Source organism: Ambystoma mexicanum, chromosome 8 (genome assembly GCF_040938575.1).
Source record: "Ambystoma mexicanum isolate Mex_15411 chromosome 8, UKY_AmexF1_1, whole genome shotgun sequence".
NCBI classification, from domain to species: domain Eukaryota; kingdom Metazoa; phylum Chordata; class Amphibia; order Caudata; family Ambystomatidae; genus Ambystoma; species Ambystoma mexicanum.
Window position 1 is genome coordinate 860,521,735 of NC_090929.1, and position 25,928 is coordinate 860,547,662.

General features: G+C 46.8%; 1 protein-coding gene across 1 annotated transcript in view; it reads right to left on the reverse strand.

Moving 5' to 3' along the window:
- Positions 1-25,928, reverse strand: part of LOC138472522 (protein NDNF-like) — an 83,498-nt gene that overhangs the window by 29,195 nt on the left and 28,375 nt on the right. Inside the window, exon 2 of the mRNA XM_069610749.1 lies at positions 7,519-7,702. Coding sequence (XP_069466850.1) covers positions 7,519-7,702 — 184 coding nt within the window. The remainder of the gene's footprint in view (positions 1-7,518; positions 7,703-25,928) is intronic.

Below are 25,928 nucleotides of genomic sequence, written 5' to 3' on the forward strand. Positions count from 1 at the left end.
TAAGAATGACATAAGGTCCGATAAGTCTGTTGGCCGCGGGCTATCTTGTAGTGCCTTGAACTTCTCCAGGTAAGGCCTCATGCCCTGGTCAGAAAATATGTGGCCAAAGAACTTGAGAGTTTGCTTTCCAAACTCACATTTGTCCCTGTTGAGCGTGATGTTGGCAGCTTCTAGGGCCCTGCAGACTTTGTGTAGGTTGTCATTGTGCTCTTGGATTGATTTCCCAAATACCAGGATGTCATCGCTGTAATTTAGACACTCTGGCACATGTTTGATCACCTGGTGGATCTCCTCCTGAAAGATTAGTGCCGCTGACTATATGCCGCAGTCCAGGTGTTTGTAGCAGAAGAGCCCCATATGGGTTACAAAAGTGGTGATATAATGGGACTCCCTTGCCAGTTCCAGCTGATGGTAACCCTTGTTAAGGTCGAGCTTCAAGAATACGGTTGTGCCATTTCAAGAATACGGTTGTGCCATTTCAAGAATACTTAGGAGGTGTATCATGTCTGTTATTCTCAGAGCTTGGTGTCACTCTTGTTGAATAGCCATGTTCAGGCGGCGCATGTCTACGCACAAACAAATGGATCCCTCAGCCGACTTCTTGGGTACTGGGACAATAGGGTAGACCCATGGGGTGGGTCCCACCGCTGGCTCAATGATGTGAGGTCTAATAGGCATCTTAGTTCCGCTTCTACCTGTTTTGTATGTTTATCAGGATGCCCCTTTAGTTCTGGGCAACTGGCTTGACCTCTGGATCAATGTGGAGTCTTACTTTGCAGTTGCACAGTTTGCCGAGAACTTTGAAGAGGTTCGGTTATGTCTTTGTGACATCTCCTTCAGGGGCCATATATTTGTGGGCCATCAGGTTGTAGCAGGTTGTATAAGATGTGTACAAGTCCCATGTCGGTGGCCGTCCTGAAGCGACGTGTTGTATATCTGGAGTGTTAAGATGTGGCTATGTTCTTTTGCTGTCTCGTTTCCTAGCGCCCATATATATCCTTTCCTCCTTTGACTGCCGTGTGAAGAGGAGGAATCGCTCCTCCCTCTTCTGACATTCTCCTGTGTAGTGTCTCTTATGGCAGCAGGGGACTGGTCTGGGCTTGCACACCAACGTTCAAAACCCTTTTCTCAATATTGCAATAAGTCTGGGCCTGTATGACACTCTTCCTCTTTGTGTGGCCACCAAGGGGGCACTGTGGGTACCATTTGCCGCCTAAAGAGACTCACCGCTGTGGCCCGGGGGGGGGTATGCCGTGAGGACTACCAGCTCCAGCAGTCTCACCTTTGGCCAGTATCACTGTTGCTGGGCCTGGGTCCGTGGGAGCAGTGGAGGCGGACCACGCCTTTACCATTATGTCCTGCGAGGGAGAGACAATATAGAGGGAACGCGCCGGGTCCGTCATCCTCTTTGCCAGTGTTATGATGTAAGGACCTCTTGCAGTTCAGGTGGCCGAGATGCTTTGCATTGGCGGGTCGCTGCTACTTAATTAAATGAAGGCCCACCCGGAGAACACATCCGGTCTCAACTGCTGTTTATTCCTAAACTAACTCCTTCCTCTCCCTACATGTCATTTCCCATGAGGCATTGGACCAGTTCAATCCCTGGCCTCCAATCTATTATGGGGTAGGCCAGTTAGATGCTCAACCTCAGAGCTACTGATGATATAGTGAATGAGGGTGCCAGAGTACCCATGTGCGTGAAAGGACACTTGTCACTCTGACCAGGAAGGCATTACCGTAGTGCAGAACCAAGTGCACTTTGTTGCCTCCGATGGGCCAAAAACTAGGCACTCAAGACTCATTTATGTGTGAATGGGTGAGGGAACAGGAGCGAGAGGAGGGCAGCTTCATCTCACTTGCACTAGGAGAAATGCCGTCAGGCCTAGTACGCTAGTTTGTTTGTTTGATCATTCGGAAAACTCAAGGCCTAAGAATGAATACTGTATTTGCTTGCTCCCTTACTGCTGTGAAGCACTTTGAAGCACTTGACTTGTGTATAAGCGCTGTACAAATAAACAATTACAATTACTAGCGCTTGTGTAGAGCACAGGTTCTGTGGAGGAGGGATAGAAAGACTTCATGACAATGTACAGTATGAGATGCTTTTCGAAATGCCTTCACAAGCACAGTATGAATGTATTCTTTGTGGCACATACCAATGTTTCCCTTGCATTCTGGACCATGTAGCCTTCTAATGGTACAAAAGGAAATACTATCCCGGACCTCCCACTCACTTTCTTGGTAAGTAGCGTCTTTCCTGTTTTGGTCCTACTGACAGAACAGTAATGGCTTTACACTATAGTGTATCTCAAAAAACAAGAAATACTAATAACTACATTATAAAGACATCTACATCACATTTCTTGAACATATAAGGTGTTAGTTAGAACCAGTCCAGATCTGTGTAGAAGATTTGTCTACAAACAATGCCAATTTCTTCCGAGGACATACTTTCAAAATTCTTTGCAAATTTTTGAAATCGCCAGCAGATTTCGAAATTTGTGGACAATACCAGCAGATTAGCCCTCTGTAACTATTGAATTTTATATTTCTTCTAATTTCCACAACATTTTCTGTAACTTTGAACTGCCTCTGTTGTTCGATATACTATTTACTGAACAGATTTAATGCACACATATTCAAGGGATGCTTGAAATCAATATATAACAAATAAATATTATATAGTCCACTGTTCACTACAAAATATTATTGGTGGGGTGGATCAAAACCTGGATCCCTGCTGATTCGGGTATCATCCAGTTAATGAGGTATCCAACCAACTGATGAGGCATTCACATGTTTTGGATCCTGGGCACCAATTTATTATGGGTAGACCGGGAAGGTGCTCAACCATGTAGCCACCAATGTTGCAGCAAACCACGGGCACCTGAATGCCTACGTCCTGGAAAGGATGCATCCAGCGCACATTTGATCAATGGCAGTACATCTAGGTGTGGACGCTTCAACCCGCATTGACTAACAAGGTGCCATCTAGTAGTGAACTGATAAACAACGTCTAGAAAGGCTATGTCTGGCATGTATCAAGGGTAAATGTGTCTCAAAATAGTGAAATGTTTTGGTGAGGCCGATGATTTGGCTGATGAAAAGGCACCATTTGTAGAAAAAGCGCTATCAAGTGCAGTACTAAACCACTGCCTGCTTTTCTGTATGGGTGATTTCATTTTATCTGGCCGCCATTCCTCCATCAACTGCTGTCGTCATACAGGTGAGGCTGATCATACCTAATTATGATTAATCCAGAGTCTCCACAGAGGAATCAGCAATGAACTGGAATAACATGTTTTCAGGATTTCTGTCCGAATAACATCATAGGATTTGCCATCTCGATGATTGTCACCACAGGATGTGCCATCACAGAAACTGGCAACAGTAAAACATTTTTGGCCCAAACCCGCTGACTTTGCTAAAGAGACAGTGCCAGAAAACCTGCATCATGCAGTGGACTGTAATTAAAAAACGTTTCTTCCAGAAGTTGGTGGAACACAACAAAAATAGTGGGGCACATATTTCATTGGTTCTATGTGATTTCATTGGGGAGATTTGGTCGAACCCAAATCCATCACTTTTTTTTCTTTTTAAGGCATTTAGTCACAAATATATGCGGGGGTGACCCGTCACAACCCTTCCTTGCACTCGGTCACTTTAATTATTACCCTTACCCACCTCCACATATATTTGTGCCCAAATTCGGGCGAAACAATTCAATGGATTTGGCTTTAACCAAATCTCCTACGATGAAACCTCCCTATCCTCTTTCATCTAGTGAATACTGTTACATATGTAAGGGAAGTCACCACTTGCAGTACTATTGCTAAGAAGGGATGCACCATGTCACTGTGAGGCAAGGAGCTAGTCCGACTTCACAAATTCGAATCAGAGTATGGTCAACTAAGCTCTTCGTCCTGCTAAGGTCGATACATGGAGTATTGTTAAATTGGGTAATAAGAACTATTAGTAAGCAGCGAGGGACAATGAGCTTGTAAAAAGCAAGCTTATTGGCCCTCGCCTGGCCCTTACCTGCCCGAGAAGGCTCCGAGCACTGCCGCGTCCCATAGTTCTTTCCGTGAATGGCTGCCATGGAAAGGGAGAAGGGAGTCCGTTCGCCCTTTTCATGGTGGCCATTTTGTTTGTTTACTTTTTTTACATTTGTGTTAAAGGATGCCATGGAAAAGGAGAAGGGACTAATTTTAGTCCCTTCTCCCTGATGACCATTTCTTTTTTTCTTTTGTTTCTCAAGGCAAGAAACGGTTGCGCGCTGTTTATCTACTCAGGAAAAATTGCTCTTAGTACCCCGGTACGACATGCTGGGGTACTCATGGCAATATAACCCTCAGAGAGAGGGCATTACCGGTTGGGTAATGCCCCCAGGCTTTGTTAAAGCCCTCGCTTCGCTCAGGCTTCTAACTATGGCCCTGGGGGCATTACCCGACTGGTAATGCCCCCCTCCTCGGGTTGTATTGCCTAATTATCACAGCACTTACAAGCAAAAGCAATCCGCCATGGAACATGTGTTTTTGTCATGTGAGTTGAAAGATCCACCCTCCATTTCTAAGCAGAACAATGCTGCATGCACCTTACCAGTGCACTGCGGTCACACATGAGGAAATCATGACTAATTGCTCAATGTGCACACTAGCACATCTCAAACAGCTCCATATCCATGTTCAGGCTGGAAAAGGTCTTGCTGTGAGTCAAACAACCTATTGTGATAGTTCATAGGCTAACAACTATACTTCACAACTCACATTATGATGTGTTACATCCTAGTCTTGTAGACGATACTGACAGCAGCTTTGCCCCTAAAAAGATGGGTGAAACATCCATTCTGGTCTTACTTGATTTGAAGGTTCCTTTGAACAAGCGAGACAGGATGTCTGAACCTCTCGCACCTGTTTTGTGATTCCACTAATTTCTTCTATGATGTATTTATTCAAGTTGTTAAAGAAATTATTTAATGCCATATTTACGGTTACCAGTCATTTGGTCGAAAACCAAATGATCGAATGCCATTTGGTCGAATGCCAAATGGTCGAAAAAATGGTCGATTATTTTTTTTTTTTTTGAGGCATGCGGGGCACCTCGACGATGATAGTTCGTTGCTGCAAAAAGTCAATGACGAACTTTGGCCCAGCAGGGGCGTCGGGTCATCAGCGTCTTTGTGGTCGTCGGGTGGCAGGAAACCCACCGGCAGATTCTCCTTGGTCGTCGGCGACCTTGACTTTCTCTGGTGGGACAAAGCAGTCATCGGTGGTGAGCGAGGGAGTTCTGGATTCAAAGTGCTCTTAGGCAATGGAGCATTGCGGCGCTGGTCGACGATGATCGTCGTCGACGGTGATGGACTTCGATGTCCGGGTGCTTCCCTTCTTGATTCCGCAGTAGTCCCCATCTCCGGAGGGCAGCCTTTCAAGGACTGTCTTCCAAGGCACTTCGGCAAAGGTTAGCTGGTACACAATGGTCCCTCGAAGCTCGGGGAGAGGTCTCCTAGCCAGGTCCTCTCTTGGATCTGCTTCTTAAAGGCACAGCAGCTTTCAGATTGTGTTGAAGGGAACAGCGGTTCACCTTCTCCTTCTGGATCGGCTTCGAGAGTGAGCATCAAGTATCGACTTCAGCTTCTGAACAATTTCCATCAGTGAGAGGTCCCCAGATATACTGTTTGGTCTCTCATTCACTCTTCTGGGTCACACCCAGGCAACCGATCACTCAGAAGGGCATTCATGCAGGCAGCCGATCAGGCTCACAGTGTATTCAGGCCATTCTCCTCCCTCCAGACACTCACAACAAGGAATGTGTATTGGGACAATTACACAGCCATTCAGCACTCCACACTGCATTCATACCAGTTTTGGGCAGGGCTGTCTCAGTCTTTGTGTCACATACCAGAAACCAGACACCCATAACAAGAAGTGCATATTGGTCACACACTCCATTCATCCAGGTCCCACCCCAAGGGTGTACCCACAACATACAGTCACTGGGAAGGCTGCCGCCAGTCTGGCCTGGACTTCCCCATGATACCATATATGGAACTTCCACCCAACAGCCAGTCGGGGGGATGGGAGAGAGTCAGGGCTTCCCATGCCTTTGGGAAAACAAGGGAACAGGCAATAGGAAACAAGAGGCCACGGGGCCATCTTGTCTCCTATCAGGAATCAAATGATTCCAATGGCAGGGCCTGGGTATCCCAAAATAGAGGATACTCAGAACACATGTCAAATTCAGCATGGAGCTGCCACCAGCCCATACCCTGCTCTGTGGGCCGTACACAGGTGCACAAAACATACAGTAGAGGTACAGCATTGTACCCCCCCACCCATGGGTGCCGTAAGGGTATCCCAAAGGTCTGTACACCAAATCAAAAAGAGGAAGAGCTGCACTGCCAGGAGTCCCACATGGACTCCTGGGCAGAAAACAATACAGAACACACATGAAAAAGGAATACAGAACAAGGAAAGGGAGGCCCTGTTAATCCAATGCATGCCTAGCCTCACAGCCATTAAAAAGTAATTTAAAAAAAATTGAACACAGGAAATGGCTGCCAGGGAACGGGGGCGGGGGAGAAGGGTCTAAACGTAATCACTTCTCCCTTTCCATGGCAGCTAGATGCGAACATTGAGGGACGTGAAAGAAGTGCAGGTAAGGCTTTGTCGGGCTGGTAACTACCCGGCGAGGGCCAATGAGATTGCATGTTACAACCACATTGTTCCTTGCCGGGTACTAATAACATGTGTTTGTCTGCAAGATGGACTTAAGATGTGTTGCAGCTGCCCAGTTTAATTTTTGTGGCTTTTTAAGCTGGGATTACCTTTTAAGCTATTCCATGGGGAAAAGACCAGAAAAAAAATACAGGACTGTCAAGTGGGGACTTGGGGGGCAGCGGTGGCCCGGTGTAGGAGAGACTGTGTGAAAGGTGAATGTAGTTGGAGAACCAAAGGGCCGGATGGGTTGCTATGTCTCCCTAAACACAATCTAGGATATGTCCTGTGCAGCGAGGCCACCAATAGTGGCTGAAGCCGCTATTCATGACCACTTGCAATACATTACAAGTTACAAGCCTGGCACTCAGAAAGAGGGGGCAATCATTTGACTTTCACATGATATATTCTCTGAGAGATCAACAGTGAAAGGCCACTTAGCTGATCAGCCAAAGTGGAGAGAATGCTGATGAAACAGAAGTGGGTGTGCTCCAAAATGGAGTCACATGCAAGAGCAATTATGATTTGGGCACCTTGTACACCAGGAAACCCTTTTAATCACAACCGTCTAGAGTGGTTGTATTTCAGAAAAGCAAATTTGCCATTTATGTGAATCTCTGTAAAATGATGAAAATGTAAACATTTTATTTTACCAACATTTTCTGTTTTTTTCTTTGTGTTCTGTTACATGATTTTTTAAATTGCGCAACATCACCACTGTAGTCATCTCAGATCACCTAGGTGTCCGTTTAGGTAACAGGTTTAAATTATTGAGCATGTAGTAGTGAAGTGCTACTTTCCTTACCTTTTCGAAATATCTTTCAGCAGGTGAATTTTGGTCTCCTTTCCGTCTGGGAGAATCAAGGTGTGGAAATGGCTGAAGTGGTTATACTTTAAGCTGGTGGGTGGAGCTATTTTGGACAAGCATGTGCACTGGACCACAAGCAGAGCGGAGAGTACGGAAACACATGACCCAGCCATCTTCAAAACTACAAAACATTAAAAAGACATTATTAAAAGGAAAAAGTACGTTAACGTATACATCACATGTAATCAGGGCTGGTTGAATCATGAATAGCGGAGGAATTAATACAGCTGTAATTCAGTTCTAACAAATGAAGCTGTAGTAGGAGGAACGGCACAGGGCTATTTTTCCACACCACACCTGTTGCTTGCAGCAACACAGTCTGAGATCCAGTTTGGCGGTGAACATATTTGTAACAGTGTACAGTGTTTTTTCCACTGCTTTCATTGTATACACTTCCCAAGGGCCACCAATTGGGATGTTGGCTCAGAGCGCTCCTTCCCTACGGGTACCAGAAGAACGTTCCCCTAAATCCTTCCTGCCCCTTTCTACCCCCTCTAACCACACTCATAATCCTTATACCACAAAGATGGGGAAGAGTGATGCCTGGTAACAGGCACTGGGTTTAATTCAGTTAGCACAGTCAGCATCAGTGATCCCTGATTTGTCTAAACGTTTAGGGTTAATCCTGCTTCTCCAATTACTGATGCACCAGTGGTAACATAGAAGGGCAGGGGTCTGCAAACTTTGGCTCTCCAAATGTTTTGGACTAGGACTCCCATGATGCCTCCCCATTGACTTTGATGACTAGGACTCATGGGAGTGATAGTCCAAAAAATGTGGAGAACCAAAGGTTGCAGACACCTGCATTAGTGGTTTGCAACCTCTATTCCAGTAGTGAGCAGCATGTGGAAAACATACACAAACTGGACTGTGTGTCAGTTCTGAGGACGGACCAATCTCTTTTGTTAGGAAGAATGGCACAGGCACTAAGATCTACTATAAATTGTTGCTAAAATATTGACAACAGAATAACAGAAGAGAGCCAAAGCTGAGGCCTTCAGTGGGGTAAGGGGTACTGCTGAGAAATCCATGTCCTTCTTCAAAGGGGTCTATGTGGAAGGAAGAACAAAATTCAAGGGACCATACAGCAATACAATCCATTTTGACAGCTTTGGCCTGATTTACAAAAACACAAAGCAAAACCCCCATTTGAAAAGGTTTTCTAAATCAGGCCCCTAGAGTCTTGAATCCTCTGGCTCAGTTATAGAGTTTTTGAATATGTTAGTGGTCGAACAAAGAAAATATGTCCGGGCAGAAGAAAAGTGACCCCAAATTTCATATGGCTTTTATGATAAACTGCTGATGTACTACTTTTGGTTCCATTCTTGGGAAAATATGTGTCAAAAGCCCCATTTTAGGAAACAATTGCTGTGCACTGAGCAGCTGGTAGTTTTGAGCAAAAAGTCATACAACCCTGCCATATAGGTTGCTGTGGGCCAGTTTTCGGAGCATGCCATTGCATTTGTTCATTCAGACATGGCCATATTGCCCTGTCGGCCAGCCCAAGCGTGGTTATGGTCATGTGTCTAAAGTTCACCCTTGAGAGCTTGGACCCGGAAGCACCCAAGCAGAGCGCTCACATATAGAACTAATTGTGGGCTCTGTTCTCATGATTGATGGAAAGCGTGATGGCAGAGATTTAAAGCTCCTCTATTTAGACATGCTGAGCAGGCTCTTTCCATTTTTATCCGTGGGGATGCAACAGTCGTAACAAAAGAACGCACACACAAAAGGCATACATTTAGACAATTCTACATAGAAATATTTCTCACTAAAAAATATGACTTTAGTAATTATGTAATAGACCAGTAATCCCAAATGCAAAATGGTGTGCACAAATTCGAGTGCTAAAAATAGGAAGACTGATACATTTAAATGTGTTTTGGTATGTAAGTATGTATGCATGTATGAGATTTAAAACGCGTAAATCTAGATGAGAAGCAACAGAGCACTGTACAATGGGGACATGCCCCGGGGGTTACAAGCAGGGTGCAGCATAGGAGCTGGGGTGGTCAGGGGGAACAGGGGTGGGGGGACATCAGAGGGGGAGCAATAGGTGCATTCAATGGTTTAACATGGTTACCACTACTTTAAAAGGATGTCTTGTGATTTCTCTTAAGTGCAGAATAAGCCACCACCCTTTCAAGATAAGCACATATATGTTATTGTATATCTGTTTCTATCATGCAGAGGCAAGGCACGTGAAGCAAGGCAGAAGGCAGGACAAGAGGAGGGAAGACCAGGGCAAGGGGAACAGGAAGGGGGGATGCAGGGCAGGAGAGAATCCAGAAGAAGGACTGGAAGCAAGAGAGCTGATTAGAATGACAAGAACAAACAAGGGACAGATCCCAGGAGCAAGGACACAGATAAGAATTTCCACATTGAGATGCACGGAACAGCGTCTTCCCACTGCTTGTATAGGCAGGCAAATGAGCGTATGGCTGGGGGAAGCTGGTAATGGTTGCCTTTGCAACCCGAAGGGCATTGTGGATTGTGCATGCGCGAAGGGCCGAACACGGTCTTCCGCGTATGGGCAGAGCCGCCGCAATAGCAGCGACCATCACAGTCGGCAGCCGTGCCAAGCATACCCAAGGCCACCTCCAGCGTGGGTAGAGCCTCCAGGAGGGCATCCGAGACCCTGCACCACGGCGCCAGGTAAGTAGCATGACAGTTTCTCTTTGCACCTTCTCTGTATTCTGAAATACTCATATTATTTATTCCTACTATTTGAGGGTTGTCCAAAAATGACTACCGTGTGTGAAAAAGTGACAATCCTGACCCCATCCCAAAAGTGGGAGGGGAATATGCAGACTAGGAAAGCTGACCTCTTAGGGTCTCTGGCCTAATGCCTTGATCTACCTGGTGGAGGTCTAGGTTGCAACAGGAATGTCCCCTTCCTAACCCATGCTCCCCTCTTGGACCATAGAACATAGACCTGGAACGTACTGGCAATGGTAAGGGCATTTATCTCTTCTGCGTAACATTATACATGCATGAGACCAGTAGTCACAAACCTTAATCATATTGGGGAGAATTGGACTTGGAACCTTCATACAAAATGCGGTTGCATACATTATGTAGCATTAGCTCCCAGGGCTGGGGGATCAATCAATCAGGTTGCTCGGATCATGGTCTGAATCCCACGACCCAAGCCTGCATTCCGAGCAACTTGACTGCTGCTTGCCTCACCCCATCATCTTACCCCACCCTCCCTTCCCTTCTCCTTAATTTCCCCGTCCCTCCACCGCCACTTAGCCGATGGCTTCAGCAATGGTGGTGCCATCACCGCCACCACTGGTGTTGCTGCTCTGTCTTCCTTCTGGCCACATGGAAATTGAAGAGGATTCTGCTTGGATCCCAGTCTTTCAGCTCTGTGGTGGCCATTTTGAAACAATCTTTTGAATGAATGAATGGGACACCGTGTGGCGTACTGTTCATTCATCCAAAAGACATATCTATCAGCACCCCGGGTTACCGGATTAGCAACTTGGGCTGCAAATTGCACTATTCACCCATTTCACAGGATACAGCGGGTGGTAATGGCCCGGGGCCCAAGTTAAAGGCCCGAGCGTATTGCTAAATTCCTACCATGGACCCTGAGTTCATTGGGAGTATGCTGAGCATGCAAAGACCTTTTATACTGGGAATAACGCTTTATTGCTCTACCCCACTTACCAGATTGGGTCCTTCTGAAAAACGATTTCTCTGGCCCCAGCCCACTTAAGAGGGTGCACATGCCTCACCTCGGGCCAAGGATGGATCCCCAACACAACCTGCAAATAAAATTGATGCTAAGACAGAAGATGGGCCTGCCACTTCTCCTTTCTTCTCTATCCACCCCTCTCCTTTATCTAAATTCATACCCAACTCTACTCCCCTACATAATTAATAACAAACACATTAATAAGTATAAACCTAATTTACACATACACACACAAATAAATACATGATAAACAATATCAAATAATTATGCGTAGCTGCTACAGTCAGCCAGTCCTTTTCAGTACTTCTTTCTTGTGATGCTGTCCTTGGTGGATAGGGGTCTTCCCCATGCTGGTAAATGTGGCGGCCCCACTCCAGTCATGTCTTTTGTTGGTGCCTGCACCTGCTGTTTCTTCTGGGTGGCCCAGTCCACCACGTGGGACTATCCAAACACCATCATGTGGCCCACACAAGCTGATTGTATTTGGGTAGCTCTCATGCCCCGTGGGGGCCACCAGCATCACTGCCAAGCCTGCGGTGCATTCTTGATTCTTCACGGCAACCTTGTGCCCTGAGGGACCACTGCACTTAACACTGTGCCCCACAGTGCACTCGATCTTCTTCTGCAGCCCCAATGCCCTGGCAGGCTCACCAGTGTCCCTTCCGCACCCCGTGGTGTGTTGTTTCTTCTAGTGGCATCCCGGGATGCCAACATTTCTCAAAATCATGCTCCAGTTCTCATCCATCACACCCATCCCATCTCTTCACTGTGCCTGTGTGGAGCAAGGGGGGAAGGCCTGCTTATGTTCCTGGAGATCCGGCATGCCTGATGGGTAGGCAAGGATGCAACAACATGAGACTTGTGCTTTACCACCCTACCCGGTAGGGGGGACTTCAACCGCCTCCTCCCTCTCTTCACCTCCTGTGCCACATCTGACATTCGCAGACCAGAAGGACTTTTCTTTTGGGCCCACTCAACCTGGCCCCGGAGACAGGCCGTCATGGAGGCACGACTGTGTCTCCTTGCTCAGCTCAAACTGCACTACGCGGCACCTATCTTCACTTATATATATTTGTTCTTTTATGTTGCGCTTAATACCAGAGATTGGTTTCTAAGTGCTGGATTGGGATTCGTACCTGTGTTGCGCTGCATTGTCTTGCTTCCAAGACAAACCTGTTGCCCCTGAGCTATCACCCCTCACCGCATGCATGCAGTTCAGGTCTTCACTGATTGGGCCCATCCGGACTAGCCCCCAGGCGGCTGAAAACGTGAACGACCCCGTGGGAGCACGACCGCTCTGGGCATGCAGCCTGGGCCCAAGGTAGATGCCAGGTCAAAGAGCGGCCTGTATTTTAGAAAAGCTGTAAGGCCAAGGGGTGGCCACACAAGGCCATATCCCCCAAAAAGCTGTTGTTTTCTGGTGACCTTTTCTCTCTCAATCCAACCGTTTCTTTTTGTTTCCATCTGTTTTTTGTCAGAATCTTCACTCCCCTGCCCAGCCCACTCCTGGGCAGGGGAGCTCTGTCCACTGTTCTTTCCTTTGTTGCTTTCTCTATGTCCCCTACCTTCCATACAGCCCCCTGGTAGGCTGGATGGTGAAGTCCAGGTAAGGCTCATGTACATAAAATACTTAAAACTACATACAAATACACTACATTTAATAACATATTTTTGTCTGCACTCTGGTGTCTGTGTCTTTATTTATTTATTTCCCCCAGGGGATTGGTATGCAGCGCACACTAGCTGGGCCTCGTTTGGGCCATAGGCTACATCATGGCAGGGAGAGAGAGAACCAGCCTCATCAGGGTACTGTGAAGAGTAGACGTGAAGCAGTGAATGAAAGATGTAACCTCACCCAGATTCTAAGATAGAAGATGGGGTTTTTAAAGGCAATGCCAACAGGTGTTTTCAATTACTCACTGGGATCTTGTGAACCAACTAGAGGGGCCATGAGAAGGAGTAAGAGGGCCCCACCATTTCCAAGTCGTTTTAAATGTACCTAAACCAGGTAAGGCATGAAAAACCTTTCTGATTCCGTGAGGGAGCTGTAATCACCCAGAGCAGGAGTTGAGTCCAGGAGAGAGAGAAGAGTAGAGGGGGATTCTGGCTAGGCCAGGGAGCTGCAGTTTTCAGGTTTTGCCAGTTGGCCTACACGAAGAGCTGCAAATCCTAAAGAGCTCACCAAGGAGTGCCCTAACAAGTGCTGTTTGACTGCTAAGTTGTGGGGAAGACTTTTTCCGGTTTTGTGATTTGCCACAGAGCTGCATACCTATTTCTGAACGTTTTCTAGATGGAGACTGTTTTTAAATTGTGGCCACGCCCCCTTACCCCCCATACCGCCATAAAATCAATGTTGATTGTGCACCCCCACATGCGCACCTATGGAGTGCCCTCATGAGTGCTGTTTGGCTGCTGAGCTGCGGGGAGGACTTTTGCCGGTTTCGGGATTGCCACAGGTTAGAAGACTTACTGCAGAAAAAACTCTCTTCGAAGAATTCGAGGGAACTACATGGAATTATAGCATTTTTTCATATTTTACAGAGCTACACACCTATTTCTGAAAGTTTTCTACACAGAGACTGTTTTTAAATTGTAGCCACGCCCCCTTACCTGCCGTAATGCCATAACATCAACATTACGTGCGTACCCGCGTGCGCGCACCTAAGGAGAGCCCTAATGAGTGCTGTTTGGTGTGGTGGTGTTGCGGTGAGCCTAATTTTGTATAATTGAACAGGATTGTTATAGCTGGTGTTTTATTACTGGTGATATATGTATTGATCGTTTTATGTGTGCAACTTAAGTGAGGACTATACTGAAACAAAGCTAGACTTACTAAAAGTGTTATATTGAAAGTATTTACTCTGAGAAATACAAAGCTGAAAGTGAAATTACCTGGAGTATAACATTTATTTAGTTAATCGTTGACCTCGTGCGATGTTCACGATATCAGGCAAATACTATTTTAGAAGTGATGTCAAGAGAACCTGTATATTAAAATTGGTAAAAAGGAAAATGAAGAGAAGTGCACTAAAGAAAAAGAATAACAACAATAAAACAAGCTCTTGATAAAACAATAAAGTGGCAGAGCTAGGGATAGTCGAGGCTGTTTTGGAGGAGAAAGGTGATTCTGGGACAGGTCAGAAAAATGACAACCTATCTAAAAAAGAAATCTATTACTAAACCCACCCCCAGTGTCATAATGTTACCAGGAGCAGATGGTAAAGATCCATGTGTAATAGAGGAAAATGTTGATGTGGACCCCATAGATGATAACTTGTTATTAAATATGGTGTTGAATCTGAGAGATACTACTAGGGAGGGAAAACATGGTGACACGTCATTGGAATGTGTAAATCTAAATGAAGAGATTTGTCCCCCAACTAACATTGAAAAAATCACTGGATTTGACGGGAATAGCCAACAGAGCATATGCCTCTTCTCCCGTCAGAGATGATGCCTTTCATCTGATTCTTCTGAGGAAGAAAACAATATGAACCAGAATATCTTAAAATAATGTCAGCCCTATTCACGCTGTGTAATTCAATCTTCACCGAACAAAAAATAATTAAAGAAGGTTTGGCTATGTTAATCGATGTTGTGCTGGCTAGCACTAATAGCAGAAAATGCTAGGGAGGTTGGTGAACAGCTCCCAAGTGGGAACAAACCACAAGAATTCGACATTATAGAAGGACATCAAGAGGATGGAGCTGTCAATGCGCATTACTCAATACTTATGCTACACATTGAGGTGGAAGAGCCGCCTGGGAGTCGGCACACAATGATTCAGGGTGATTGGTCAAGCGAACTGATCTACACACAGTAGGAAAATGGGCCTTGCGAAAATCAAGACAGAGAGTGTAAATTCAAAAAGAAACATCTTAATATAATCTCTAAAAAGAATGGTAACAAGAAAAAAGTAATGTCACAGACAGAAGATTCCTCAGACAGGGTAGCATGTGTGGAATTGGTTGAGTCTTTCAAAGTGATTGCTAAAGATCAAAGGTTAACAAAACAAAGGCCAGACAAAAAAGGTATCAAACAAAAACAACTAGATACATGGTTTACAAAAAAATCCCAGAGGGGTGAGAGTACGCGGCAAGCTGACGACACAGAGGAAATGGAGGGTGATGATGAGACGCTAATTGAACAAATGTATAATTATGACATTGATGATTGGGAAGTTATGGAATCCAATGTAAAGGGAAAGCAGGTGTCAAAAAATAAAGTCAATAAAGAAAAAGATTTTACAGATGTGTTATTAAATAGAGAGATGAACACATCTGTTATCAAGATTATTTTACGTTTGCCTCCTCGAGCAGTCCTTTCCTGAATAGACAAAATAGATTGGAATTGTTTCATCAAGTCCCAGATCTAAACGTGCTAACGAGCAAAGAGATGACATTGGTGGAGATACCATCATCTGCCCAGGAAGCCCACTGGGCTATTGTACATTTGGTGTCACTTAATTTTCCGGAGCTTATTTTGGTGTACGTAGTGGAACTAAAACAATTAGGCTATGTGATCACAAAGATGGTCACTAGAGTGCCAAACAAGCACATCAATAGAAACAAAAAATTAGGAGGGGACAAAAACGAGGTGGCAAACGTTGACATAGAGGATATGGTTAAATGTATTTGATCAAACATCCCAAAACAAGCTTTAAAGGAATGGTTCGCCCAAAAATTTTTATTGCCCAATAATAAAACAAATATACTCACACTTTTTTTTGTTTTAAGTTCCTATGTAAAATTTTGAGCAATTCAAGCTCAAAAATTGGAAAAGCAAGCACATCGGCACATCCATTATGTGAAATGGATGCCCGCCTGTGCTGGCTTTTGCTTTTGCAGCACTAATGAAGGAAAAGCCAGCCAGCTGTAGTAAACAAAAGCTACCACTGGGTGGCTTTTCCTTCATTGGTGCCGGGACTCGGAGGACGCGGACTGGAGACTACAGGCAGAAAAGCTGCATCTCAGTAAGTGCTATTTATTTATTTTTTTAAAATAAGCACTAGCTGCAGTTTTTTTTCTAAGTTTTCCGGGCCCGGAAAACTTAGAAATAAAACTGCAGCTTTAAAAACGTTGTATTTATGTTTGCGGTAGCTTTTGAAGCGACCGCAAACATAAATACAACGTTAATGTGTTTGGAAACGCTGCGGTTTTTCTTTCTAAGTTTCTCAGGCTCTTCCGAGCCGGTTGTGTTTACATGCCGCAGTGTTTCTGCCTACAGCTGATTTCCCATTTGGGGCTCCCGGGCTCCCCACGGGGGCCCGAGAGCCCCAAATGGGAAATGCTGCAGTGTTTCTGCCTAAATCTGCTTTCGCATTTGGGGCTCTCGGGCTGAAGCCCGAGAGCCCCAAATGGGAAAGCAGATTTAGGCAGAAACACTATGCGGTTGTTTTCTGCAATGCTAAATGCTGCAGTGTGTCTGCCTAAATCTGCTTTCCCATTTCGGGCTCTCGGGCTCCCTTGTGGGGAGCCCGAGAGCAGTATCTCCGGTGTTAATGATTCCAAAACCCTTCGTCCTGAAGCATCTTGATGCCTACCACTGAATTTGCCTTATAACAACATTTGTCCCACCTCTACTGGGGAATCCCAGTTCTTGGTTTCCATGCCCTTATGCTTCCTGTCCAGTTGTCCTATGAAACATCAGTGTTTGTCACAGTGGTTACAGGCAAGACAATCCCTGAGACCTATGAGCTAGTCTGGTTATATCCACATGTCAAGGCATCATCCTTCCGTCATGGTACAGGGTGACCCAGAATATGAAGTTGATAGATGCCGCAATATCTGGTGAACTGGGATGGCTACAGGCCAGGAGGGCATGTCGTGGGAACCAGCATCACATGTTCGCACACTGTGCTTGTTGGCTCAATGTCATAATTTCGTCCCTCAAAAACAACGTCCAGTGAAGCCTTTTCTAGAGTGTACTATCAGACAGTGGCCATCGGGGACCCACCTGTATCACTGCCAGCTCGGCATTTGGACTTCCTGCACTGTATATGGAACACTGGAGTGGCACCTCTTCTAGGTCTTGCACAGCCCTTGGTGGCATTTGCAATATTCTAGAGAACAATGCCCAGAACATCCTGTGTGGCGACATGATGACCACTGTTACAGAGTGAAGTATGTGTACGCATGCGCGAGCCTCGTTTGGGCTCTCCCATGTGCTTGGAAAATAAATACGCCCCGAACGGAAGTTGCCGCCGGGACCTCGCACCAGACAGACGTGCCTCTGAGTCTTCATTGATATGCGTGTGTGTTAGTGTGACGAGGCGGCCCGAGGCGCTCAGGCAACCACAACATTGGCGACAAGGACATCGGCTCGTGCTGGGAGGTGAATGCAACGCAGTTACAGCTCGCAAGGCGTGGCAGTCCACCCTCCTACGCAGCCGGAATCCAACGCTGATACGGTCGGCCGTCTTTAAATTCACACGTGGTGCAGTAGCGGCCCGCAAGGGTGCTTGTGTGCTGCACACATGTCAGAAGTTGAACATTTTTGGAACCTTTCTGGTTTTCCTTCGGGGGAGCTGCGATTGTGGCTTTGGGGGCCTACACAAAAAGAAAGAAACAGTGGAAGGTGTCATCCCTGCCTGAAGGCCTAGTCCAAGAGGTGTCACTGAGACATGGCATCTGCGTGCTGCATCTAAAGACAGGTCAGTGGTCACCAGTGCTGGACTGCAACTCACTGCTGCCTACAATTTTCCTGCTGTAGAGTGCTGCCCAGGGTAGAAAGATTTGCGGCCTCGTACATGTGGATGAGGTGCCTGTGCGACCTGTAAGAATGAGTGACCAAGAAGGGGAAGCAGCGGCACCGGGGAAAGCACCACGTCGGCAGCATGGCACTCTGGCACTGATGCCAGAATTTGACACTTCAGGTCCACCCTCCAAGTTGGGGCCCAAGTGGCTCATATGGATCAAGAAGCTGGGCATGTTCTTCAGAGCGACTGGGGAAGATGACAACGATGCCAAGGTTGCAACGCTGCTATACTCGGCAGGAACTGAGGTGCTACGCATCTATGAGTCATTGAACATTCAGGTGGTGACATATGCCGCTGTCAAGACTGCTCTCCAGAATCATTTCATACCGCTTTTGAATGTGGACTTTGACAGGTTCGTGATGTGTGGCGAAAGGCAACACGACGATGAGTCCCTAGACCAATTCTGTGCGCGATTGCGCCAACTATCAAGCAAGTGCAGATGGGACAATGAGGAGGTGATGATCAGAAACCAGCTAATACAAGGGTGCAGTTCAAGTAAGTTGCGCAGACAAATCCTGCGGTAACCTGGAATGACACTGGTCCAAATCCTTGACAATGGCAGGATATATGAACTAGCCGAGAACAGGGGGGCAAAAATGGACGCGGCCGTTAGGCCAAGCAAAGGAGAGGAGGCGTTTGCCCTAGGGAAGTCCACCCCATCGAAGTGTAAGTGGAGCCAAAAGCGTCAAGATACGTCCCCAGCCCAGGGCACCCCGACGGTGTGTCAATACTGCGGATCCGATTTGCCACATGCAGAGGACTGCCCCGCAAAGTCCAGGGTGTGTGGAAGGTGCAACACACCGTGCCACTACGCGAGAATGTACAGGGCTGCAATGCTGGTAACGACCCACAGGGGCCCTGCAAGGGCGAGCAGTGGAAATTTCAGGAGGCCAAGGAGCATAGCCACGCTAGAACAAGACACAGAGAGACTCAACCTGGCTGAAGAGGAGGACGAAGAAATATTCTTCATATCCAATATAGCCACAGGAGCCAATAAAAGAAGGCAACCCACCTGTGTAGTGGACATTAAGGGCACCCCAACACCGGTCCTTATAGACACAGGTGCATCCGTGTGCGTTCTGGCCTAAAGCCCTCCCGAGCCCACCGCAGCTGGAACACTCGAAAGCCAGAATCTACACATTCGGAGGCGACACAGCGATGCCGATTCAAGGGGTCTTCGTGGCACCAGTTACCCATGGCCCAACGCGATCAAAGCCCGGTTTTATGTGACTGATGTGAGCCCCCATTCTCTCCTAAGCTGCGCAGCATCCAAGGCCTTAAACATTGTCCATTTCACATTAGCGGTATATCAGGCAGACATTGAGCAACTCCTGCGCAGGTTTGAGAACATTTTCCGAGGGGTGGGCAAGCTAAAAGCGGCGCTGATCCGCCTGCACATTGACGAGACCATAAGACCCAATGCCCTCAAGAACAGAAGGATACCCTTCCATTTGAGATCGCAAGTGGAGAAAGAGCTGCAGACTCTAATTGAGATGGACATTATCGAGAAAGTTGAGGGGCCCACGCCGTGGGTATCGCCAATTGTAGTAGCACCCAAACCCAAACAGCCAGGTGCTGTCCGCATCTGCGTGGACATGCGGTTGCCCAATGCGGCCTTAAAGAGGGAACGCCACATTACCCCAATGTTGGATGACGTTGTCAGTGAGCTGCAGGGGGGCAAAGTCTTTCCAAAGTTGGACCTACGTTCCGGGTACCATCAGCTTGAACTTCACCCGGAATCACGGTACATAACGACCTTCATGACACGAGGGCTATATCAGTTTAAGAGACTGAGTTTTGGTGTATCCTCCGCCACCGAAGTGTTTCAAAACACAATCAGGGGGGCACTGGCCGGTTTACGTGGGGTCCTCAACATGAGCGACGATATCTTAGTGTTCGCGTCGTCAGAAATGGAACACATGAAGAGGCTCGAACTGACCCTACAGAGACTGAAGGAACTAGGCTTGACATTGCACCGAGGTAAATGCTTGTTTTTTCGAGACCGCATAGAATTTTCCGGGTTCGTCTTTCACGTGGGGGGTATCTCGCCCGACCCGGAAAAGGTTTGCGACATTCGCAAGGCCGCAGCACCAGAATCACCAGAAGAAGTGCGCAGCTTCCTCTGCATGGTGAATTACTGTGGCCAATTCATCAAGGGACTTGCGTCGCTCTCGAACGTCTCCGAACCTTGACGAAGAATGACGTGCCTTGGACGTGGGACAAACGGGAACAAAGAGCGTTCCAGGACATCAAACAGGCACTGTCTGACCAGGATACCATGGCCTACTTTGACCCAACTTTCGAGTCAGAGATTGTGGTGGATGCCAGCCCCGTGGGTCTGGGGGCTGTATTACTGCAGGCAGGCACACACGGAAGTATGCGTCCAATCGCGTACGCGAGCAAGGTGCTGACAGAGACAGAAAAAAGATACTCTCGAGTCGAAAGAGAAGCACTCGCAATTCTATGGGGCTGCCAACACTTCCGCCTCTACATCCTCGAGAAGCCGGTAGTCGTGGTAACTGATCACAAACCCCTGATCCCCATCATGGCCGGGGCATCCTAAAAGCCTCCCCCAGGCATTGAACGCTGGATGCTTTCGCTCATAGAATACGAGGTGAAACTTCAGTACAGGCCTGGGAAAAACAACCCCGCCGACTATTTGTCCCGCCACCCTAACAGCCGATGGGAGCAAGGCCAAGGTGAGATCGTCGCGTGTCAAGAATTAATACACAATGTCGTGGAGGTGGCCTTGCCAGTGGCACTGTCGAGAGAAGATGTCGCCAGGGCGTCCGACGAAAACGAGGTATTCAAAATCATCCAGTCAGCTATCAGGAGTGGAGAATGGAAGGAGATCTTGAACGACAACGCAAGACGAGAGGTGAGAGCGCAGCAGGATTTACAGGTGCTGTGGAAGGTGAGGCACGAATTGTCTATTTCAGACGAAGGCCTGCTACTATGGGGCCGACAAATAGTGATCCCATGTGCACTTGTGCCAAAGGTGCTGGAACTGGCGCATACCGGCCACCAGGGGTCTGCTAAGACCAAAGCGAGGCTGAGGGCCAAAGTGTGGTTCCCCGACTTGGAAGAGAGAGTGGAGGAACACGTGCGGAGGTGCCTGCCGTGTCAGGCCGCAAGTCCAGCGGAAAGAGCAACCCCCATAAACTCGATGGACAGGAGTGAACTACCTTGGGGAACAGTGCATGCAGATTTTGGCTCAACCGGCAAAGGGATGTACTTCTTAGCCATCATAGACCAGTGGTCGAGGTACCCCGAGGTAGAGCTGGTAGAATCCACCGCGTGTGACCACACGATCCTAGCCTTAGAGAAAATGTTTGCGACTCATGGGTTTCCGACCGTCCTGTGCTCGGACAATGGGCCACAATTCATGGGGAGTCAGTTTGCAAGATTTATGGAGGAGAGGGGGATACAACACAGGAAGGTGACAAGCCTATGGCCCAGGGCAAATGGTGAAGCAGAGAGGTTTATGAGGACTTTAAATAAGGTGTTTCGGATCCCTGCGAACGGAGGGAGAGAAGTAAGGAGGAACCTGTTTGAGTTCTTGTGGGAGTACAGAACAACCCACCACCAATCCATGGGGGTTTCCCCCATGAAAACCCTGTTCAGACGGTGCCCAAGAGGACTTCTCCCGGAACTGGAAGGGAGAACACCAGGAGTGATCGATGACGCTCGGCTTAGACAGGAAAGAGTGGTCAGGAACGAGAAGGAGAGCGAGAGAAGACGTCTGCCAGAGAAAGAAGTGATGGTGGGCGATACAGTGCTGGTCAAGAATCGATGCCTGGAGGGTAAACTGTCGCTCACGTATGAGCCCCAACCCTGGAAAGTGACCCATGTGAAAGAGTCGATGGTAACCGCGGCCAATGCAAGAGGAACTGTGGCCAGGAACAAGTCATTCCTCAAGAAAGGGGACTTGAGTCTCACAGAGGGATCTCAGGAAGAGGCTTCAGAGCCAGGAGCAAGGGACGGGTCCCCGGAGGCGGAAAGAGCCGAGGAACCTGCGCCCAACGAGGATTCACCGCTGCCGACAGGTGAGAGCAGCAGCCGGTACCCAACCCGGCAAGGTCGACAACTCTCGGCACGATTCAAAGACTACATCATGGACTCAGGGGACTGAGATGGCAGCAGCCAAGATTGAGCGACTCACGTTGAGTCACCGGTATCTTATACATTGTTGTTGGTTTTAAAGAAAAGGAGGGATGTTACAGAGTGAAGTATGTGTACGCATGCGCTTGGAAAATAAATACGCCCCGAACGGCAGTTGCTGCCGGGACCTCGCACCAGACAGACGTGCCTCTGAGTCTTCATTGGTATGCGTGTGTGTGAGTGTGACGAGGCAGCCCGAGGCACTCAGGCAACCACAACAACCAGCACACATCAAAGTCCTTTTGCACTGCCCTTGCCCTCAACTGTGGCTGTTTAGGCATGTGCTCAATGACTATTCAGTTAGTTCCATTCTCTCTAGTTTCCACATTCATCAGTGTATACGCTTTTTTAACTTGACTCGTTTCCAGATTGTTTCTGGCCGCATATGGCTTCTGGTATTCCCGCTTGGTTTCTGACTTAGCTGTCTCCCCTCTTCCCCTCCTAACAGACTGATTCGGCTTATCCTCTCTGACTGGTATTTCTCCTTCATGGTTCTTGACTTGGCCTGCTTCCTGGAATGTCTTGGTTTTGTATTTGTTCCCAGGTAGACGGCATAACTTGACTTGGCAAGTACTCTGGTTTAATAATAGATACTTGTACTACAAGGTAGTATTCCAAGACCAATGTACTGTCGTTTCCTTGCTTCGGTTTTGGGTCTGTCATGCATTTTCCAAACAGTTTCATGGACTGGCCAGTGGCTGCCGTGTTTCCCTTTCCATCTTGTTTTTCCTTGTGCTGGCATGTATTTTGGGTTCCTTTTTCCCATCTTCCTGTAAAGCTCTGCTTGGGCACTACACAGGTACTGTGGGGTATTAGAGTACTGATATCCTGATGCTCTTATGCACGTGCTAACCTTTTTTGCTTTTCTTTGCAGCATGGTATTGGACACTGTGGCCTTTTTTCCTCCCTACCTTTTGCTGAATTGTCTGACAGAATGTATTTGGTAGGCACCAGCTGTGCTGTATAGAAAGGGGTCTGTGTGGGTTAGCAGCAAGTTATCAGTACAATTTTTTGACACTGCAACGAGGTTCCTGAGCTTGGCAGTAGCTGTCAGTATTGCATTGGTTTTAGGTGCCAACGACCCCCCCTACAGTTACAGGTGGTCACCCCAGCGGAGGTATAGGGGGAATCCCTTTGGACCGGTCACTGCTGGCTACTCACTTGGGCAGGGGCATGTCACAAGAACCAAGTTGACTTTACAGACACACTGCGCGCACACACAAGATAAATTACAGTTGGTATGTGTTTATTTCCCAAAATGGTAGCCTGACACGTGTTTCGAGCACTTGCTCTTCTACTGAGGAGACAGGTTAATGTACATGCAGAGTAGGCCAGTACATAGAATTACAGAGTAATGTATTATACATGAAAACAACCCAAGCAACAAAGCAAAAAGAGAGTGGCAAGTTCAACATACAATTGCACATCAGCCATATGAGATCAAAAGCAATCATATTAAACACAAAGAAGCAATCAAGGACACGAGAAGGTCATTTGATTGCCAAATAAATTGTGCCAGTGCATATGAGGACAAAAAAGGACAAAAAATAATTCAAGAGATGGCAAATAAATTAGCACACAGAAGAAGGAATGGGGGAAAAAACAAAAATAACAAAAAATATACGTTAGCATGTTTCATCTGGGTTGGCCATCCAGTTAGTTAATGTATTTCCAAAAGGTTGAAGCAATTTACCTGAGTAGTGGGAAGTCTTCAATAATAACACTAAAAAGACAAGAAATTGTAAAGGAAAAATAGCGTATGAACAATAATGGCTCTGTTGAGGACATGGTAATTGGAGAAAACAAGAAAAATTAACTTACCAATATATGTGTTAAGCAACAAAAGATAGAAGGATCGTGGGCTCCACTGTAAAATTAGTCATAACATACACCATGTTAATGGTGAATTATATAATTACACAGATTTGACAAAAGTGAAAAGGCACAAGCCTGCATACCTTAAGATGCAGTTGCAAGGTCAAATTAAAGCGTAATCGCGTAAAACTGCAAATGCGGCGGTGAGTGGAGGTACACACGGAACAGCGAGCCAGGTCGCAGACAGGAAGGGAGAGAAGCAGACAGAACAACATAATTAGTGATTGAGCGGCGGTGTGCATCTGGGCACAGATTAGAAGTACGCAAAGCCCCTCAGTCAGGTTAGGGGTGTACGCGAAGTAGCTGGTCTTACCAGCGTCTCGGCTGTAACAGTGAACAGGAGCCAGGCGTGCGCGGCTCCTGCGAGTAATTAAACACGTAACCCGACTGCCGATTGACGGCACGGGTGGCGAAAAAAGGACGCCATCTTGAGTGAGAACTTGTTACTGAGCGGTATGCTTGGCGATGCAAGGTTCAGAGGCCCAAGTGTAGGGATCAGCTAAACCACATTGAATGTGGCGAACTCTAATAAATCAGTATGCTGGATTAGTGATAATTCCAATTAGTGAAAATGAATTACGAAAAGAGAAGGAATTTAAGGGAGGGGAACAACTTGAAGCGAAAAGAGAGAGGAAGGGAGTGAAAAGAAAGGACTGCCCGGGAGTGGAAAGAACAGGTTTCTACACATGTCATCAGAAATTGGGGAAAATTGTGGGAATAGAAAATGGTAGTAAGGATAGCCAATGTTAGGAGTTGGATTCAAAAATCACCTATGGTGGTGGATGGGGGCGATTTAAGCCCCATGCGTCTGCCTCGGGGTTTCCCGCCTCGGTTAGGCTGGTGACGGAAATGGATAAGTATATATGGAATAAGTACTAAATGGATGGCCACCGATGAGTAAAAGGTTGTCCGTCTAGCAACAAGGTTACAATGTTACATTATGAGAGCAATTGCTCATAAAAATACAGAAAATTCATGGTCTGTATTAAGACCTTGTGTGACAGTGCGGTATTGACAAATGAGGCGAGCCTCTAATTGTCTCAATTTGAGGACAAGGTTACCCCCACCTTGTGGCAGGGTCACCTTCGCCATCCCAGGGAATTTAATGTGTGCCTAATTGTCCATTTGATGGGCTTGTTGCCAGTGTACTGACAATGGGTACTTCGAGTCAACCTGGTCGAATGGTACTGCCAATATAGCACTGTCCACAAACACAAATAATACAATATACACAAAATTTAGTGTTGCAATTAATGAAAGATTGGATTCTATGAGTGCCCAGGTGGCCAAATTCAATTGTGCTGGTTTCGCATGCATAAGCACACATAGAGCATCCCCCACACTTGCGAAAACCTTTGTTAATTGGTTGGTGTAACCAAGTAGTTGTATGTTGTGGGTTCGACATAAAGGAGGGTGAGAGGATGCCCTGAGATTATTGGCCCTAGTGTAGATGAGGTTGGGTGAGTCATCTACCCAGGAGCCGTTGTCTCTGTCAAGCTGAAGGATATGCCAATGTTTATTGACGATTATATACAGACTAGAACTATCTGCATTATATCTTGTAATGAATTTCAGTTTGTTGCTATGCGTACTTTGAGAGCGTATTTTAGGAGTAAGTAAATCCTCTCTCTTCATGGATTTAACCTCACATTGTGCTTTGTCTAAGAGGCTGCTGCTGTAGCCTGTAACCAGGAACCGGTTGCGAATTACCACGATTCTGCGATTCTGTGTTAAAATCCTTGTTTAGAGAGCAGTTGCATCTGGCACGTACGAATTCCCCTTTAGGGATATTTTGTGAAACCGATTTCTTATGGCATCTGCTCGCATGTAGTACTGCATTAGCTGATGTGG